The sequence below is a fragment of the Rhipicephalus microplus genome, chromosome 1, assembly GCF_043290135.1.
Source record: "Rhipicephalus microplus isolate Deutch F79 chromosome 1, USDA_Rmic, whole genome shotgun sequence".
In the NCBI taxonomy this organism is placed as follows: Eukaryota; Metazoa; Arthropoda; class Arachnida; order Ixodida; family Ixodidae; genus Rhipicephalus; species Rhipicephalus microplus.
In genome coordinates, this window is record NC_134700.1 from 221,036,380 (window position 1) to 221,049,389 (window position 13,010).

Consider the following 13,010-nt stretch of genomic DNA (forward strand, 5'->3'; position numbering starts at 1 on the left):
ACATTTGGTAACGTACCGATAACCGTAGCATCTCACAGATCTATGAACACACCTCGCGGAGTGGTATCTGACGCAGACTTACTTGACCTGACCGAAACTGAACATTTGGAGGGGTGGAACAGCCAAAATGTCACTAATGTACAAAGAATTATCATCAGAAGAGATAATAAGGAAACACCGACAAAACACTTAATACTCGCATTTGCATCCAGTAAACTACCAGAATCTATTCAAACAAGGTACACGAAGACATCTATCAGGCCGTACATACCAAACCCTCGTCGTTGCTTGCAATGCCAGAGGTATGGCCATGGCTCTAAAACCTGTCGTGGTCGCCAGACCTGTGCACAATGTGGAGTCCTATGCCACGTGTCTGAGAACTGCAAACAACCGCCACACTGTGTAAACTGCGAAGGAAACCATGCCGCATATTCACGCTCCTGCACATACTGGAAAAAAGAAAAAGAAATTATTACGTTGAAGGTGAAAGAGAACATTTCATTTAAGGAAGCACGGCGAAGAGTAGCCCCATTCTATGGACCTACATATGCTGATGCGGCGCGTCAGGGGGCACCGCCGCACCAGCCCTCGCCACTCCTTTGGCCCGCGCATACCGAGCCGGTGGTTGTGGCACCTGCCGCCAAGGCGGCTGTAGCCCAGGCTACACCGCCTACTCCCAAACAGAGACCGGAGACTCCAGAGTCCTCGGGTCTCAAGGCCTCACCTCACCAGGCGAGGCCCGAAATTCGAACTAACAGCCCGCACGTGCGGGCATCCAGTGCCTCCGAGGAGGCAATGGATACGTCGGTACCCTTGGTGCCGAAAGAGCGGCATGGCTCCTTGGAGCGCGCCAAAAAAACAAAAAAGCAGATAACAGGGCCTGTTGACAGCCCTGTTAAATGAACTCAAACTCCCTGTCTAAACAGCCACTCGCTTTTCGTACACACAGCACTATTTTACATTCACCATGAACACTCAAATTATACAATGGAACGTCAGGGGCCTTCTCGGAAACCTTCATGACATCCAAGAACTTTTACACGAACACTCACCAAAAGTGCTGTGTGTACAAGAAACACACCTTAATTCAAAAAACACAAATTTTCTTCGTAAATACCTTATTTTCCGAAAGGACCGTGTTGATGCCATGACATCATCCGGAGGTGTTGCCATCATAGTGAATCAAGGAATTGCATGCACACACTTAGAACTCCGAACATCCCTTAAGGCAGTGGCTGTTCGAGCGGTTCTTTTTGATAAATTGATCACAATTTGCACTATTTACATTCCTCCTAGCTATCAGCTGCAAAAACGTGATTTACACTCTTTAATTGATGACCTTCCGGAGCCTTATGTTCTCCTTGGAGACTTCAATGCGCATAGCAGGCTATGGGGTGACTCTCGGTATGACGCGCGAGGTCAACTGATTGAACAGTTCCTTCTCTCGTCGAGCGCGTGTCTCCTAAATCGAAAAGAACCAACCTATTATAATCTCGCTAATAACACCTACTCCTCCATAGACCTAAGCATAGTATCTCCATCTGTTGTGCCTCTACTCCAGTGGAAAGTCGTCAGTAATCTGTACGGAAGTTACCACTTCCTCGTAGTTTTGAGCACAACTACAGTAACTGAGTGCCCACCACGTGTTCCCAAGTGGCTCATAAACAGAGCCTACTGGGAACATTTTTATACCATCGCTCGTCAAGGTTGGAATGACATATGTACTTTGAACATTGATGTTGCTGTCAACTACTTCACAGCGTTTTTGATTGATGCTGCAACAAAATGCATCCCACAAACAAATGGACACCCTGGAAAATGGCGTGTGCCATGGTGAAACTCTGAATGCCAAAACGCGTGCAAACAGCAAAACAGAGCTTGGAGGTTGCTTCGGAACTCACCGACAGCCGAAAATCTTGGCACCTTCAAGAAAATAAAGTCTCAAGGCAGGAGAACGCGTCAGCAGGCTAGAAGAGAAAGCTGGCAGAAGTTTTTGTCAGGGATCAATTCATACACACAGGAGGCTAAAGTCTGGAACATGGTTGGTAGGATAGCAGGAAAACAAGTACACACACTTCCACTCGTAAACACTCAGGGCGATACCTTGGAAGATCAGGCAAACTTCCTCGGTGCACACTTCAAACAGGTGTCCAGCTCGTCCCACCATACTGACACTTTCCAAAAATACAGAACAAGAATAGAAAATCAGAAACTCGAACACAAATGCACTAGATACGAGGCATATAACCAAGCTTTCAGTCTAGCTGAGCTCCGAACATCTCTAAACTCCTGCAGCACTTCTGCCCCAGGTTCTGACCGTTCGGTGTATGAAATGTTAAAAAACCTACCAATCGAAACACGAAAAACCTTACTTTGTTTGTACAATGCTATCTGGTTTTCTGGCACCATCCCTACCTCCTGGAAAGAGGCTATTAATATATCCATTTTGAAAGAGGGCAAGGAGCCTTCTTTAGCTTCGAGTTATAGGCCCATTGCACTTACAAGCTGCTTGTGCAAAGTCTTCAAAAAAATGATAAACTGCCGACTTGTACATTTCCTTGAAACAAACAATTTGTTCGACCCATTTCAGTGCGGGTTTCGAGAGAGTAGATCCACCACAGACCACCTTGTTCGTATCGAGGCACAGATCAGAGACGCCTTCGTCCATAAACAATATTTTCTCTCTGTGTTCCCCGATATCGAAAAGGCTTATGATACAACATGGCGTTTTGGAATTTTAAGAGACCTGTCCCACCTTGGCGTGCGCGGAAGAATGTTTCACATAATCGAAAGTTACCTGTCAAACCGCACATTCCGTGTCTGAGTGGGCACGGTTCTTTCCCAAACATTTGTTTAGGAAACAGGCGTGCCACAAGGTGGTATACTTAGCTGCACACTTTTTCTCATCAAAATGAATTCCTTGCGCTTGTCCATCCCTCACAATATGTTTTATTGTACATATGTCAATGACGTCCAGCTTCGCTTTAGATCTTGCAATCTGGCAATGTGTGAGCGGCAGGTTCAGTTAGGTTTAAACAAGGTCTCTAAATGGGCAGAGGAAAACGGATTCCGACTGAACCCACAAAAAAGCACGTGTGTCTTGTTCTCCCGAAAGAGAGGCATGCACTCAGAACCCGACATTGAACTGAACGGTCAACGTCTGTGTTACAATTTTGGTTCAAATGCAGCGCCCCCACGCGGCTCTGATAGTTGTGTTGAGCTGTGCAAGTCTGGCACAGCAGCGGGGTGACCGTTTTGGGAAATAACAAAACAGTTCGTTCTGGGTTAAGGACACAAGATGTTCTCGTGTTCTTCGCGGGCCTGATGGCCTACTGTTCACGGTTGTCACTACCGCCTGGCCATCAGTTACTCTACACATGTAACAGTCTGTCTGTTAATGCGGAGCATAAATTCTTAGGATTAATTTTGGACAACAAGTTGACCTTCGTACCGCACATCAAGTATTTAAAAACAAAATGTTTAAAAGCCATGAATGTTTTAAAAGTGTTGTCACGTACTACGTGGGGTAGTGACAGGCAATGTCTCATGAACCTGTATAGAAGCCTCATTTGCACCCGCTTGAATTATGGGGCCATTGTTTATCAGTCTGCGACTCGAAGTGCTTTGAAGATGCTGGACCCCGTGCACCATTTGGGCATCCACCTTTCTACGGGTGCTTTTCGCACCAGCCCTGTAGAAAGCCTTTATGTTGAGTCAAATGAGGGGTCGCTTCATCTGCAGAAAACTTACATGTGCTTTGTTTATTTTCTTAAGGTGAAAGCAGACAAGAAGCACCCCTCATAATCTTCTATTAATGATTTGTCGAGCTCCACTCTGTTTCGAAACAGGCCTTCGATGAGGCAGCCCTTCTCACTTCGCCTGAAGGGTCTAGCTGAGGAAACTGGAGTGTCACTTGAACACAGTTTAATGGCTCCTGTAGCATACCCGCCACCATGGCAGTGGCAGACTATAGACTGCGATGTGTCTTTTCTAGAAGTTACTAAACATGCGCCTATTGCCCATATCCGAACATACTTCCTGGAACTTCAACGCAAATACACACGTCCTGAGTTCTTTACAGATGCCTCCAAGTCTAACTCCGCTGTGTCCTACGCTGCTGTCGGCCCATCGTTTTCTGATGCTGGCCCTCTACATCCAGGCACAAGTATCCTCACAGTGGAAGCTTATGCGATACTTGTGGTGGCTAAACACATCAAGCAATTACAAATACTAAAAGCAGTAATTTATATGGACTCCCTCAGTATGGTAACGGCTCTGCACACTCTTAAAAAACTAAAAAACCCAGTCCTTGTCTCACTTTACTCCATTTTGTGCACACTCTGCACACTCAAACATGTTGTAGTGTGCTGGGTGCCAGGGCACCGTGAGATCCAAGGCAACATGAGGGCGGATCAGCTCGCTGCATCCGTTCACAAAAGCACCGCCCCTACACCCATATCAATCCCGGCCCTTGATCTTAAGCCGTCTCTCAAACGAAACCTCAGGGACTACTGGCAGAGCAAGTGGGATACGCACACACAAAGCAAACTACACATTAATAAGCCACACCTTGGTCATTGGCTGCCAGTATCAAAATCGCGTCATACAGAGGTAATACTAACGAGACTCGGGATAGGACACACATACACGGCACACACATATCTTTTGTCTGGTGGCGATCCACGATTGTGTGACAGATGTGGTGAAGCATTAACAGTCCTTCACATGTTAATTCAGTGCAAACACTTAGAAACTCTAAGAAAACATTTTCCATTACTCTACCGACAACATATACCTTTACACCCTGCAATGTTCGTCGGTAGGGAACCGCATTTTAGTCATAAATCATTGTTAGCATTTTTAAAAGAAATTCATAATTTTCATATCATATACCCGGGCATTCGATAGACCTCTCCAGAGAGGTTTTCGCTGCGGTGGCTACACAAGAAAGCACACTCCTCACGGCCCTTGGACGCAAGGGTATGAACGAGTGAGGTACTTGTGCTGATGCCATACATGTCCACCATCGATTTTCATTATCACCAACTTTTGTCACCTATTCACACCACACACACTTTTCACGGCATGGTCATGATTTTAATACTTGTATGTTTTTACCCGCCTTACCGTGAGGAATTTTATGGCCCTTATACAGCCGCTTATCACAATCATTGTCCGTATTTTTAGTAAGATGAACTGGCGCTCTTTGGCTGTGAAATGGCCCTTGCGCCACAAAACATCAAACATCATCATCAAGTAGTTGGCAAGATATGATGCAGTGACCATAGAATGGTAAGAGCTCGAATTCACCTAGGTTTTAAAAAGCAAAGGCATAAACTGATACCCAATAAGCTAATTAATGAGCTAGCAGTGAGAAGGAAAGTACGGGTATTCAGAGTTTTGCTTCAGAATAGATTCACAGCTCTCAACAAGGTAACCAATATTATAGCGTTGACACAATGAATGATAATCTTACAAGTGTCATCAAAGAGTATGCAATAGAAGACGGAAATACAGTCACTAGTCAGAACACTGGCAAACTATCCCAGGAAATGAAAAATGTCATTAAGAGACGACAAATCATTAAAGCCTCATTGTAACCAATAAAATAGAGCTAGTGAAGATTTCAAAGTTGATCAATAGGGATAAGATAGTCGACATCAGAAGGTACATCATGGAGAGAATCGAGCAGGCTGTAAAAAGTGGCGGAAGCCTAAAAGCTGCAATGGCAAGTTTGTGCATATGCAAAAATCAGATGTATGCATTAAGGGACAAGAAAGGCAATGTCATAACCAATTTGTATAGGATAGTTGAGGTGGTGGTGGAGTTCTACAGAGAGCTGTACAGAAGCCGAAACAACCAGGATAGTATTGTAAGAAGCAATAATAACCCAGAGGAATTTAACATCCTACCAGCAACAACAGGCAAACTAATAAAAGCTGTAGAGGGAACGCAAAGAGGCAAAGCCGCTCGTGAGGATAAGGTAACAACGAACCTGCTGAAAGAGGGCGAAGAAATTGTGTTACCAAAACTGGCCACCTTATAGTATATACGAAGTGTCTCTTGATGGGAAGAGTACCAGAATATAGGATCATCTTAATCCGTAAGAAAAGAAAAGACGTCAAGGACTTGAAAAATTACAGGCCAATCAGCATACTGTCCATTCTCTACAAACTATCTACAAAAATAATAGCTAAAAGAATTTGGGCGGCATTAGAGTTCAATCAAACAAAGGACCAAGCGGGATTTCGTACAGGCTACTTCACTATGGACCATACCCACACTATCAATCAGGTGACGTAGAAATGCAAGGAATACAACCAACACCTATACATAGCCTTCATAAATTACGAGAAGGCGTCTGACTCAGTCGAGGCATCAGGAATCATGCAGGCATTACAGAATCAGGGCATCGACGAACCCTACATAAACATACTGGAAGAAATCTACAGCGGATCCACAGCCACCATAGTTATCCATAAAGAAAGCGACAGTATCCCAATAAAGAAGGGTGTAAGGCAGGGAGACACTATCTCTCTAATGCTATTCACCGCGTGTTTGCAGGAGGTCTGCAGGGCCCTAGATTGGGAAGAGTTAGAGATAAGAGTTAATGGAGAGTATCTTCGTAACCTGCGATTCGATGATGACAAATGACATTACCTTGATGAGTAACTCAAGGGGTGAATTACAGCTCATGATTACTGAACTGAACAGGAAAACAGAAGAGTATGTCTCCAAATCAATATGCACAAAACTAAAGTACTAATGTGCAACAGTCTTGACAGATAACAGCACTTTGTGATAGATTGAGAGACGCTGGAAGTTGTAAAGGAATATGTCTACTTAGGACAGGTAGTAACCATGGAGCCAGACTATAACAGTGTAATAACTAGAAGAATAAGGATGGGGTAGTTCATATTCCGCAAGCATTCTCAAGCCATGCCACTAAACCTCAAGAGGAAGATATATAAAAGCAAGAGCCGCATCTTGCTGGTACTTACCTACAGAGAAAAATCTGGAGGCTTACAAAGGGGGCTCAGCTAAAATTGAGGAAAACACAGCGAGTGATAAAAAGAAAAATTATAGATGTAACCTTAAGAGACAAGAAGAGAGCAGAGCGGGTCAGGGAACATGACTGGGTTAAAGATATTATAGTTGAAATCAAAAAGAAGAAATGGACATGGTCCGGGCACGTAGAGCGTTGGCAAGATAACCACTGGTTATTAAAGGTAACTGACTGGATTCCTAGAGAAGGCAAACACATGAGGGGGAGACAGAAAGTTAGATAGGTTCACGAGATTAAAAAGTTTGCAGGTATAACGTGGCAGTAGAAAGCACCTGACCGAGTTGACTGGCGGATTATGGGAGAGGCCTTTGCCATGCAGTGGACGTGGTCAGGCTGATGATCATGATGATGATGATGAATAACAACAGGTTTGAGGATATGTTACAAGGTCTGAAGGTATGTTAGTCCATTGTCATGTGAAAACTAATACCATAGTGACAGCTCTGATCTTAGGTGGAGGACTTCGCCTCACTTATGACTGTGGGATAACTGTTTCACGCAAAATCAGATTGGTAAAGTGCACAGAACTAGGTGCAGATGTTTGCTCGCGTACTACAGGCATGCACACGAGTATCTCGTGATCTCTTGTTGTGTAAGCACTCTTCACTTTGGGCTGTTGCTTGATTAGATATATTTAGGTGCCAATGAGTTTGCAAAGCTACTTTGCAAAACTGCAATTTTCTGCTTAAATATTAAAATTTTATGTTTTTATATGTGAATAGGCTGTATACTGTACAGCTGCTGAAAGGTATTATTGGGACATAGAAACAATGACATAACTTGATTTCTTCATAACACGAGTGTATAGTGCACAAAATGTGTCTTTGACATTCTGTGATAGGGTTTACACTTCACAGTATAAGCAGCGTGGCATGTGAAATCAATAAGGCCACCAATACATCAAATGAGGAGAGAGACAGCAGCAGTGCACTTTTTGTTTGTACTGGCAAATTAAATCTGCAGAGGTACACTCTTGTGTTCGTACAATTCATATTTACCTTTACATATAATAATAATATTGTTCACTACAAAAGTCCAAAAGCTTGTCAGAACAGCAAAATGTTTTGGCAACATTATATATGATTTGGAAAGGGTACATGAAATGCTTAGGCTGACATAAATTCTAGTAGTTCTATGTTTTCTATTTTAGAAAAATTTTTGTGGCCAATCTACACTTTGTACAGTCAAGTTTTGCAACCAACCAACCAAAACTTTGTAGATGTTGTAGTACATATTGTCTCTTTTTTCCTTCTTTTTCGAAGGTTCACTCCATATTCTCAATGCTTGGCCTCCAGCACGCTTATGTCACGGCCATAGGACGTCTCATTGGAGTGGTCGCTCTCAAAGAGGTAGGCCGCTGACCGTTATAACAACGTACTTTTGCGAGGTGTTGAACATGCGCTTCTTTTTTCATCACTACAGAAAACAAATTTTGTGTAATCTCTGCTTTTGTTAGTGTCTGTGAAGGGCAATTTGCTGAACCAGCATGCTATGCTTTTAAATGATCAAACACCTCTTACAAGTGGTCCACAATTATTTGTACACAGAACTACAGAAGCAATACCACAATTTGTGTGGTTCATGTTTACAATTTGGAACCAATGCTACGAATAGGCCTGTCTCAGAAACAGTGTGGTTGCAAACTAGTAGCATAATAAACTTGACTAATTTCAGAGATAGTGTTACCAAAACTATGCCAACTTTGATGACCGTGTATTCAAATGTGGTGACTTGTTGGATTGACCCAAACATCAGTGAACAAAAATTTTTTTATGTGGTTTGCCTGTCTTATAGACATGTGTAATATTTACAAGCATCAGTGAGCAACTTTCTGCATTGACTCTAAATTATCATTCATCACTATCCTTCTCATTCTTATTTAGGCCTGTTATAAAAACATTAAAGGATCATTGCAGTTAGCCGATTTGTTTCTTGTGAGGCACATGAAGCTGTGCAAACTGCAATCAGGTTTTAATGGCTTTAGAAGGCCAACACTAGCCCTATTAGTATGGCAGTGAGTTCTTTGTTATTAACAGAAAATTGATAGCAGTTTGCACATTTGAACAAATATTAGTGTGTTCTAATATGCTTTGACTAGAATTCAAATAAGAAATTTCGGAGTATTCGAAATGAACGAATAGGTGTATATTAATCCACATGTAACCCTTTGTGAAGTTGGTTTCACTGCAAGGGAGGCGTGCTAAACTGCTAGTACACCTTTCCAAGAAAAATTCGTACAGCAACGAAGCTCCACTTCAAGGCTCAATTCACATATTATCATTACATCAATACTTCCTTTTCAACTTTAAAAGCTTGTTGTACCAGCTTATATGCTTCAAGTATAGTAAATTTTAAAATGTGACATATTTTACTGGTTATTACGTGCATTCTACCTACGCTCAAATACTGCTATTATTCAAAGTTACTTTCACTTTCTTTGAGCAACAACAACTATATATATATATATAATGTGCAGGTTAGTTGGATTATGACAAATATGCTTGCTTTTTTTTTTAATGTGATATATATGTACTATTTGAACTCGATTTGAAATTATTCAAAATGAATCACTATTCCCTTTTAATTCCTAGCAGTATAATTACTTTGCATATTCAAAACATTCGTGTGCATGTCCTTATGTGCTGCTGTAATTTTCTAATTGTAAAAGGCTTGTGCAATATTATGGAGCAATATGACAAGTAACTATTCTGCTTGAAGCAAATGAGGTAATAGCCTGCGCATTGCTATCAGACACAGCATAAAGTAAGTGTTCTTAAGTAGCCTGTGTGTTTTCTGAAATAAATCGAAAAGTGTAGACTTCTTAAGCAGCAATGAAAGCTGAAAATGTTGAGTGGATGTTACTTCACGTGCAGTCGACCAGTAAAGGCTATCCTGCTCAACAAGAAACCTGTCTTTCTTTCTTTTTTACTTGAAAAGTTGAGGAAAGCCATTGAGAAAATGAACAGTGGAGGCTTTTCTAAGCCAGCCGGTGCACCGGGAAGCGAGCTGCCCAATGGGACGGCTTCCGGTGCTGAAGCGCCATCCGAGACACAGTCGGAGTCTGAAGACGCTGCTGAATCCTCGTCCAAGACAACACGACAGAAGAAGTCTTCCAAAAAGTCAGCAAACAAAGGATCACCTGTTTGACACGAGAAAAACTATAAAAACAGAGGAGCATGAATGTTTGTCAAGTACTCTAGACATTTGCACACCAAATCGCATCGTTTGTATTGCTGTATTCTCCTAGAGGCCGCAGTGACAGTGCCGACGACAGCTCCTTGCCGTTACAGAAGGCTGTAATGAGAGCAAAAGGTGCCTGAACAAGGCAGAGACTAGTGTGTTTCGATCTTCCAGACTGTAATTCAAGGCATAATTTACTAGCTGTCATATTTGTTATATCGATAGTAGGAAGAGGTCGAGTATGTGTGTTCCATGCGAAGAATACCACGTCGACAAGTGATTTTTATTTCGCTAGTTACTGCACCTAGGTTCGTGTTGTTAGTCCATGTTCATTGGTTATTTGTTGCCACACATTCAATTAATTAAAGTATAATGTCATTTTGCACTTTGTTTCATCATCATACTTCTAGTTTCAGATGCATTATACTAAGAGGCAGTAAGGCTGGAACTTCATTTGTTTTTGTTTATTTTTCTTTGTCATAAACAAGCATTCATCTTTGCACGTGTACATGCGAGGCTGGCCTCTTATGAAGTAGGCCAGGATTTTTTAGTAGTAAATGCAAAATGTGATTGATAATTATGGTGCTTGCTAAAGAAAAATGTATTTTATGTGCTATTCTTGTAGACATGTTAAAGTGGTCACTATTTTTTAGTTTTAATCTTCTTTGTGCTGAACATTTGCACAATGCTGTGGTAAGATATTGATGCCTTTCTCTACACTATTGCTCATGTGTAATAACAACATTGGTGTTTTTATAACTGTGGAATCATATTATCGGTGATACAGTTGAGCCAGATCAAGTTTGTTGCAAAGCAGGGCACTAAATTAAAAGGTGGCTTCAATCTCTTTAATTTGGTGAGAGATGTGACGGTTTTTGTTTCATAATATATTAATATAATCATCGAAATATAACGTCCCAAAGCTAGAATATAATTATGAGGGACATCATAGCGGAGGGCTCTGGAAATTCTGACCTCCTGGGATTCTTTAAAGGAGCAGTGACATCAAATTTCAGACTCGAGATGTGGCATTCATTCAATTGCTTGGTATGCATGAGTTTTTTTCGCAAAGTATGAATGGCATTCGTTATGTAGAAGTTATTCTATTTTGAGCTCAAAGAGTGTCCAAAGGCTCAATGGCGCATTCCGGGATATGAGATATCGACAGTATTTTGACGTGTTCAGCAAGTTCTTAGGCCATGCCTTAGGCGCTTTGTGACAATCAGCGAGCAGCGATGACGTTGACAATTTTAGTGTGGTCATCCCAGTGTCTACATGTGGTTATTGTCTGGCAGAAATGCCTGGCTGCCTAGCAACGAGTTCACTTTGTTTTGCTTCGTTCATGCAGTGCCTTCGTGTAAATCCTGCATTTTGGTTGTGCTGCTTCAGGTGATTTGTCGTGGATTCGCGAGCGGGAATGTGATTATTTGAAGCTGTGGTCATCGCGAACAAGTAACACACCTGCAGTGTTCATATGTCTTACCAGCCAGCATAGCCCAAGCATGCGTCTGTCTTGTCGCTGCTCAGAAGAGGGTCGAACAAAAAATTATTCGCCACGCTGCAAATCGCCATGATTCCATATTCCTCAGTGTTTTCATTGTCGCTTGTAGATGCTGATTATGGCAGTGGCGATAATGGGGGTGGCGGAAACATGCCTACACACGTGAGCGCCAAGCAAACGAAATGTGCCCTGAAACTCGTGTCACCATTTGTAGTGGCCACATGATCAGATGGGGCGGGACCATGGGAAGTGATTACTTGGCAGTGTTGGCAGTGCTGAAGATTGGCTGGATTTGCACCCATTTTGAATGGGGTTCTATTATAATCATACTAATTGATATTATATATATATTAATTCATCTCTCTGTTTTATTATTAGTACTGAATCGTTATGAGGGGATCAATAACTACATGTTGACACAAAAAAAAAGACGTTTGTCCAGTTGATATCACTGCTCTTTTAACATGAACCTAAATTATCACCTAAATCGTGCACCTAAAGTGTATGGTTCTCAAGAATTGCATGTTACCTTTATCGAAAATGCGGCTACCGCGAGGTTTCTATTGCGTGTCATCGTTAATTGGAGGCACCTTCCTGGTTGACTACCTGCTTTATTTTGTTATGCATTTTCTACCAGTCGAGATGTTTCCTAGCCATTGATCTTGCATAGATGAAATCATATGTAGGAAAACAAAGAAATGGGACACCTCGTCCTGTTTTTCATACGAGGCATTTTTTTATAGTCTTGACTGCATTCAATGGTCGTACCATAGAATGCTCGCATGAATGTGATTCACCGGTGTACAGGATGCTCAAATACGACTTGTCAAGTCTGCTCATGTGATGTGTAAAAGTCCTGAATGTATGCATGGATGCTGCCTTCTGTCAGCTGTTACTGTGAGAGTGATTCCCCTTGTTGCTCATTTGTGTGTGAGTGTTCATTGTTGTTGCATTATGCTCACCTTCAAGTTATACATTGTTGTTTCCTTTTGTTTTTCCGGCATTGAGTGTGCATGTGAGAATTCCGGCAGAAGATAGTATCCAATGCAAGAAACAGTCTTCCCAATGGGACAACTTGGTCTGGTTACTGCCCTCTTATTTTTTTATATGTATGTTTTTATACAAGGATGTGCATTAATATTCACTGCAGTACATGGCACTGCATCTTGAAGAAAGAAGTGCTTTTTGTACAGCGATACAGCTTTTTGTGAGGAGTGTCTTCTCACAATACTCTAAATAAAAGTCACAAGAGTCAAGCATTTA

At 42.0% G+C, this 13,010-nt stretch overlaps 1 protein-coding gene across 3 annotated transcripts in view; it reads left to right on the top strand.

Annotated features, from left to right (window-relative positions):
• The window catches only part of ClC-a (chloride channel protein 2), a 167,321-nt gene extending 154,311 nt beyond the window's left edge, over positions 1–13,010 (top strand). For all 3 annotated transcript variants that reach the window (XM_037412450.2, XM_075891423.1, XM_075891422.1), the window contains exons 24-25: positions 8,329–8,415; positions 10,004–13,010. In XM_037412450.2, coding sequence (XP_037268347.2) covers positions 8,329–8,415; positions 10,004–10,213 — 297 coding nt within the window. In that variant the 3' untranslated portion in view covers positions 10,214–13,010. The remainder of the gene's footprint in view (positions 1–8,328; positions 8,416–10,003) is intronic.